Genomic DNA, 7,653 nt, shown 5'->3' on the forward strand with positions numbered 1-7,653 from the left:
CCCCACCCCTTAGCCCGGGGGGTCAGCCCCACCATTTGTACAATTTTGATCTCCACTACCTCGGGATACTTTCAGTCAAATATGGTTGATATCCATCTCTTAGTTCCAGAGAAGTCGCTTAAAGCAATATAGCCAAGTTGACCCCTTTTGGCCCCGCCCTTCAGCCCCATGGGGGGATCAGCCCCACCATTTGTACAATTTTGAATCAACACCACATAGGGATGATTCCAGTCAAATATGGTTGATATCCATCACTTAGTTCCAGAGAAGAAGTCGCTTAAAGCAATATAGCCAAACACCCTTTTTGGCCCCCACCCCTCAGCCCCCTGGGGGGTCAGCCACACCATTTGTACAATTTTGAATCCCAGCGTCCCATGAATGCTTTTGATCAAATATGATTGATATCCAGTGCATAGTTCTACAGAAGAAATCTTTTGTAGCAATATGACGAGATTGCCCCCTTTTGGCCCTGCCCCTCAGCCCCCTAGGGGGTCAGCCCTATCATTTGTACAATTTTGAATCTCCACTACATAGGGATGCTTCCAGTCAAATATGGTTGATATCCATCTCTTAGTTCCAGAGAAGAAGTCGCTTAAAGCAATATAGCCAAATTGACCCCTTTTGGCCCTACCCCTTCGGACCCGGTGAGCTAGCGCTCTATCTAGCTAACAGAAGCCATTCTAAAGTGCTTTACAGTACATAGATATACAATTTATATAATTACCATACATAAATCAAAACCATTTTTAAGGAATTGCAGGAGCTGCCTTATCAGGTGCGAACTACTAGTCCTATGCCACCTGGGCAATATCTCCCTATGTGTGTTAATGCCTGCGTGTGTGCTGGAGACGTACACCTTAAATATAGGATTAATTTAGCAAATTCACTGGTTGAAAACACTAAATTTAAAAATCAGAAGACTCCATCCTAAATAGGGAGGGTTGGCAAGTATGCTCTTCTCGTATCCTTAAAAACACCCCTCTATCTCATCTTTTTCAGAATTATATGTCACCCTGGTACAACATACCAGCCGCTTCCTACTAATTTGGCTAGGGAGAAGTTCTCTTTCGCTTATTCGGAAGTGTGTAGGACTAGTAATGCAGAGGTCCAAGGCTCGACTCCTACAAGTAGCAGAGGAATTGAAACAAGAGGCCCAGGGGCCTTAATAGCCCACCTGGTATTTTATTTTCAATTTAAAACCTGCCGAGTACCATACAGGTTTATCAAAGGAGTACAGCATACAGGTTTATCAAAGGAGTACAAGAAACAAAGTTGTAAGAAGAACTACATATAAATCTGTTTTAGTGGGAAAGACACCAAAAAAATGAGTTTCCATGTATCCCAATTTTCCTCTATTTCCCCTATTGGGCCTCACATGCACCTTTTTATACAAATTAATCAAATTGATTTTTTTCCCCTAAGCATTCTTCAGACCACATTTGGTTTAAATCCCTTCATTTGTACAGAAGGGATTTTTTTTTCTCTATTTCCCCTATTGGGCCCTGCTCCTCTGCCTGGGGGGGGGGNNCTTCAACGGTAAAGAAGGAGAAGGATCTTTAATATTTTCCTCTTTTTCCCCTAATGGCCCCCACTCATCTGCCCAAAAGAAGGGGGTCCACACACCCCAGTTTAAACAAAATTGATTCTTTTGTCCCTAAGCATGCTTCAGGCTGCATTTGGTTTAAATCCCTTCACTTGTTTAGTAGGAGAAAAAAAAATCCTCTATTTCCCCTATTGGGCCCCACCACTATAACCCCAGAGGGGCCACACCCTCCGTTTATACAAACTTTAGGCTCCTTTGTCCAAAGATGATCTAGGAAGAATTTGGTCAAAATCCTTCTTTTGTTTGAGAAGAAGAAGATTTTTAAAGATTTACCTATTCCCCCTATTTGGCCCCGCCCCTCAGCCCCCCTGGGGACCATACCCTCCGTTTATACAAAAATGAGAACCCTTTGACCAATGATGCTCAAGACTAAATTTGGTCAAAATCCCTTCATCGGTACAAAAAGAGAAGGATCTTTGATGTTTTCCTCTATTTCCCCTAATGGGCCCCACCCATGTGCCCCAAAGAAGGGGGCCCACACATCTCAGTTTATACAAAATTGATTCTTTTGTCCCTAAGCATGCTTCAGACTGTATTTGGTTTAAATCCCTTCACTTGTATAGTAGGAGAAAAACATTCCTCTATTTTCCCTATTGGGCCCCGCCCTTTTCCTCCCAGGGGGACCATACCCTCTTTCTATTTCAAAATACGTTACCACTGTCATTATGATGCATATTCCAACCTTACTTGGCTCTTTACATACGTAAATAAAGAATTTTTCCCCCCATGGGGAACCCCTGGAAAACCCACCAATCAGACGGCAGTATTCACGCACGTGATAAGACACGAAGCCATGCTTCCCACTTCATAATTCCTTCAGCCGGCCGTGTTTACGGACGTGTTTTGGTGTCTACGGGGTTCCAACTGCAACAGGCGTTGTTTGTACCCATACATATACGTATCCTTTAATACTATATAACTTTCTTTTGTTTTAATTTAACGTTTTGCTTTATTTTGACGCCGTTTTGCGACCAGGCTCCGGCCACGTGTTCGCGTTTTTGCGGTTTGTTTACATGAGATGGAGACTCCTCCTTCTCCAAGGCGCTGTCCTGGGGGTCATTTTTTTGAGGCTTCCGACCCCCACCCTTATTGTCCTGGCTGTCGGTCTTGCTCTCTGGAGCAGCCGTGTGAAATTTGCCGTGCCTGGCAGCCGACTCCTGCCGGTGGTTCTCCCCGCCCGCGAGGGCGTGCAGGTGAGTCGGGTAGGGGTGGGGCGAGGGCTAAGGCTAGGCCTAAGCCCTCGGAGAACACCAGCGGAATTCCGACCTCTGTTGAGTCTTCCCTGGGGTTCGTTTCGGCGGTTTCGACCCGTACCGGGGCCGTTGTGAAACAATTTGTTTCATTGGACCTGGACCTTTCTCTCACCCCCCCCTTCCGTTTTGTCGGTCGACTAGGGTGAGGGTTTGACTCTGTCCCGGTCACCACGGTGACTAGGGGACAGGGGGGCGGCCTCCTCTCCCAATTTGTGGTAGGAGGGCAGGTGGCCCAACATTCCCTTGGGAATGTTAAACAGGCCAGCCATGTTGTGTCCGCAGATGCTTCTGTTGGTGGCCTCCTGCCGATCCGCTCCACTCCTGAGGGTGTTGGTGTCGGAGACCGGCCCCCGGCAGTTTTGTTTGCTCCCGGGGTTCCTTGCATCCCTGATGTAGCCCCTGGCGTGGTGATGGCGTCTAGCACGCCGTCCACCACTGTGCAGCATTTGCTGCCCGGTCCGGTGGTCAGTGATGCCTCGGCCTCACTAGCCCCGGCTGGATTTTACAGTGGTGTGAGCACTGGTGTAAAAACCTATGCTTCCAGCTCTATCCCTTGTGCCTCCTCCCCAGGTTTTCCTATGGCAGGTGCCAGCGCAGCTGCGTTTGGTTTTGCCGGTGCACGCTGCTCCCCTGGTGGGGCTTGTTTTACTGGCCCTACAGGTTTTGGCCCTGCTAAAGGTCAGTCTGGGTGGAGTTGGTCAGGTCAGCCAGGTGTGGCTCANTTGCCTGCGGCAATGGGTCCCCCCCTCCATCTGCCACCGAGCCGGAGGGTGACGTTGATGGAGGTGGATTCGGCAGGTGCCTCTCCTACTGATGAGAGAGGGATGTTCTTCGGGGCTCTCCCGGTTGCTCCAATTTTACGGAGACTCAGGATGAGGATAGAGTTGGCGATGTTCTGACTCTGATTTGGAGTCGTTGGATTCGTCTGGGTTGGACTCGGAAGGCCCTTCCGATGTTTCCCAATCCCGGCCCCGAGATGCTGATCCGGTGCCTCCAGAGGTTTCGGCTTCTTTTTCACACTTCTGCCTCCTCGGCCTCTGCTAGGTCTCTTGCGGAGGGACGAGGCGTGGCTTCGTCCCTCGCTCAGGTCAACGCTTTATTAAAGCAGAAGTTGAGCAAGGCTCACAAGCCTTTTTCCCTCTCGGCTTTACAGGTCGTGGTTGCTGATATTGCAGATTTAGCTGCAGATACGTACCGCATCCACGATCCAGTCTTGGCCCCTAATTCTGTTTCCCTTGAGAGGGATCTGGATAAGTGTCTGGGACGCTGTGTTGACCAGGTTGTGATGGGGCCTAGGGAGCACTCTTGTTGGAGTGTCTCCTTAGGCTGGCACTCCATGTTCTGTCCTACTGGTTTACTTCTGCGTTGCTGGCTGCGAGCTGCAAGTCAGTGGAGCAGCTCCCCAGCAAGGTTGGACTGATGGAGCGCCTCAGCCAGGCAATTGCGATGGCCTTACTGTCGGCTGCCATGTCTCACCTTGTTGTTGCCCGCCGGTTGTCGGTCCTTTCTGGACTGCCAGTCGGCGGAACGTCGGAAATCTTCCTTCCGCCGTAGGGGTTCCCATAGGAGTCGAGGCAAAGCCAAATTTTCCTGACTCTTCCTTGCCCTTGCTAACTCCTTGTCCACTGTCTATCGCCGCTCCCACACCCTTGGGCACAGGAGGCTCCGCCGATGTGGTTTGGCCCCTTCCAGACTTGCCAGTAGCGGTCGACTGTCCCATTTCAGTCCTCAGTGGAAAAAAATCACATCAGACAGTTGGACCCTAGGGGTTGTGTCCAAGGGTCTCTGCATCCCGCTCCTTCGGGATCCACCTCTGGCGCGAGAGCCTATCTTTTTCCCTTCTCCTTCCGATCCGGGAAAGGTGGAGGCTCTCAGGTCGGAGGTTCAGGCCATGATCGCACTTCCAGATGGAAACGCCACGACACATCATTGCGTCAGTGCGTCCAGGGATGTGGGCTACGTCCATCGATCTGAAGGATGGTTACTTTCACATCCCGGTCAGGAGGTCGGCCAGGAAGTTCCTCAGGCTCACTTTCGAGCAGGTTTACCAGTTTCGCGCTATGCCCGTCGGCCTCACTACGGCCCCCTTGGTTTTCACAAAGTTGTTGCAGGTAGTAGTGGGGCACCTCCACAGTCTCGGGGTAGATGCACACATCTACTTCGACGACTCCCTGTTGCTCCAAGTGGATCCAGTTATCCTGTCCCGGAGCACAAAGTCGGTTCTGGGCGTTCTGTGCCGCCTAGGGTTCATCCCTTCCAGGTTCGATGGTTCCTTCGGTTCCTCGGTTACCTGAATTCACTGGCAGATGTGGTTCCCTTGGGTCGGCTTCACATCCGTCCGCTCCAGCTGTTCCTTCTGTGTACATTCCTCTGCCGGAGTCGGTGAAGAAATCAGCTCGTTGGTGGACTCTCGAGAGCAATGTCTTCTGGTTCGGGCATCTCCTGCTATGACCCTTTACAAGGACGCGTCCATGACCGGTTGGGGTGCATACCTTTCCGGTCAGACGTCGGCGGGGGTGTGGTCGGGGGACAGCTTTCAGAACACATCAATGTTCTGGAAATGCGTGCTGTTCTGTTAACCCTCCCTGCAGGGCAAGGCCATTTGTCTGGCGACAGACAACTCCACTATGGTGGCTTATCTGCAGCGCCAGGGGGGCACCCATTCCCAGGCTCTGTGTGCTTTATCCACCCAGGTCCTGTTGCTGTGTCAGGAGATCAGTCTCGATTACACGGTGAGGCACCTTCCAGGTCGTCTGAATGTTCTGGCCAACACTCTGTCTCGGTCTCGGAGCCTGGTTCTCACCGAACGGACCCTCAAGCATTCGGTGTTCCGATCTCTTTGCCTGGTTTAGGACAGACCCCATGTGGATCTGTTCGCCACGGCCCTGAACTTTTGACTCCCTACGTTTGTGTCTCCGGTTCCAGATCCTATGGCCATGGCGGTGGATGTTCTATCCCAGGACTGGTCGGGAATGTACGCGTATGCGTTTCCTCCCTTCAATCTGGTGGGCAGGGTGTTGGAGAAGATTCTTCTACACCCTTGTACTGTGTTGCTGGTTGCACCGATCTGGCCTCGACAACCTTGGTTTCCTCTGTTGCTTTGGCTTTCGGTGGACTTCCCGCGCAGCATCCCCCCCCTGTGGGATCTTCTGTCTCAACCGAGGTCCCGGCAGTTCTACTCGGGACCAGAACGGCTCCACCATCACGGTTGGATGCTATCTCGGAAGGCTCACTCAGACGGGCTTTTCTCGAGAAGTTGTTCCAGGACAAAGGTCTCTCTCCAGGAACTATTGCAGCCTATCGTTCAGCCATTGCTAGTGTGCTGGCTTTCTATGGAAGCAAGTCTGTGGGCTCGGACGCTTCATTGTCTGCTCTCATTAGGGGCTTCTACATTGAGAAGCCTCGTTCACGGCAATTGGTCCCTAGGTGGAATTTAGCACTTGTGCTAGATTCCTTGTTGAGGGCGCCATTCGAGCCCCTCCAATCGACGGATCTGAAGTTTCTTACTTTCAAGACTGTGTTCTTTATAGCCTTTGCTTCCGGTCGCCGCAGAAGCGATATTCATGCTTTCAGCAGATCTCCTTCTTGCCTTCTTTTTTCAGCTCACCATTCTTCGGTCTCAGTGACCACTGATCCCTCCTTTTTAGCTAAGAACCAGGTTCCCGGTTTCACCCCAGGGCTTGTGGTTATCCCTTCTTTGGCTTCAACTCTGGATGGGGATTGTCCTGATCGCCTGCTCTGCCCAGTTCGGGCCTTGCGTTACTACTTGGCCAGAACAGAGGGGGGGGGGGGACACTTCTCTCGGCTGTTCCAGTCTCTCCAGCCCGGTCGCTCCGATATCTCTGCAGCGACCATCTCACTCTGGATTGTTCAGACTGTTCGAGCTGCGTATGAGTCGGCAGGGGATCAGTCCTTGCGGGTGTCAGGGGTTAGGGCTCATGAGGTTTGCGCTTTAGCTACTTTGTGGGCCTTATTTAATGGTTCTTCTTACGCTGAGGTCATGACAGCTGCTGTTTGGAGGGGTCATTCTACGTTTACGGAGTTCTATCTCCGATCTTTGTCGGGACAGTCTGACGGGTTGTATTCTTTGGGCCCTCTTGTGGCTGCCCAGTCCGTTGTCTGTCCTCCCTCTTCTTTTGCATAACCCTCATTATGTCTTCTCCGCGTGATCCGGAACGCTGGTCGTAATCAGGCTCTGTGTCACATAAGAAAAGGTATTTTGAATTTTTCCTCCGGGGGTATTGGTCCTATTGTTGGAACCCTTCATCGCTCCACGGAGACACCACTGCGGTAAGTCGAATTCGCATAATGACTGTGGTAACGTATTTTGAAATAGAATTGAGGTTTCTCTTGTGAAACCAATTTCTATTATAAATACTTACCACAGTTATTAGGTGAGTTCCCTCCCAGCCTCCCCTTGTCTCCTTGGCTCTCACTTTTTTGGACTTTGGAATTATGAAGTGGGAAGGATGGTTTCGTGTCTGATCACGTACGTGAATACTGCCGTCTGATTGGTGGGTTTTCCAGGGGTTCCCCATGGGGGGAAAAATTCTTTATTTACGTATGTAAAGAGCCAAGTAAGGTTGGAATATGCATTATAATGACTGAGAAACCTCAAATTGAGCTATTGACAAAACACTTGCTTTAAAAGAATTTAAAGAGAAACGGACAACAGGTTTGCTATAGGTATAATGTAAACCTTTGGTTATTGAGTAAGTTACAAAGACTCTTTGACTAACAGTGCTAAAGAAAATTCCAGTGCTTTGTTAGCCATTCCATGACCACTGAATGAGAACA

At 50.4% G+C, this 7,653-nt stretch overlaps 1 protein-coding gene across 1 annotated transcript; it reads left to right on the forward strand.

The window, feature by feature from the left end:
* Positions 1-5,275: 5,275 nt before the first annotated feature.
* Positions 5,276-7,000, forward strand: LOC110452315. The gene has a single exon (XM_021500753.1). It carries the CDS (start codon positions 5,276-5,278, stop codon positions 6,998-7,000), a length of 1,725 nt encoding a protein of 574 aa, XP_021356428.1.
* Positions 7,001-7,653: the final 653 nt, after the last annotated feature.

The sequence above is a fragment of the Mizuhopecten yessoensis genome, unplaced genomic scaffold, assembly GCF_002113885.1.
Source record: "Mizuhopecten yessoensis strain PY_sf001 unplaced genomic scaffold, ASM211388v2 scaffold6595, whole genome shotgun sequence".
Taxonomy (NCBI): domain Eukaryota; kingdom Metazoa; phylum Mollusca; class Bivalvia; order Pectinida; family Pectinidae; genus Mizuhopecten; species Mizuhopecten yessoensis.

What these genes read in the sequence shown, in the direction of transcription:
- LOC110452315 (XM_021500753.1), top strand. Translation starts at nt 5,276, where the DNA reads ATGTCTTCTGGTTCGGGCATCTCCTGCTATGACCCTTTACAAGGACGC.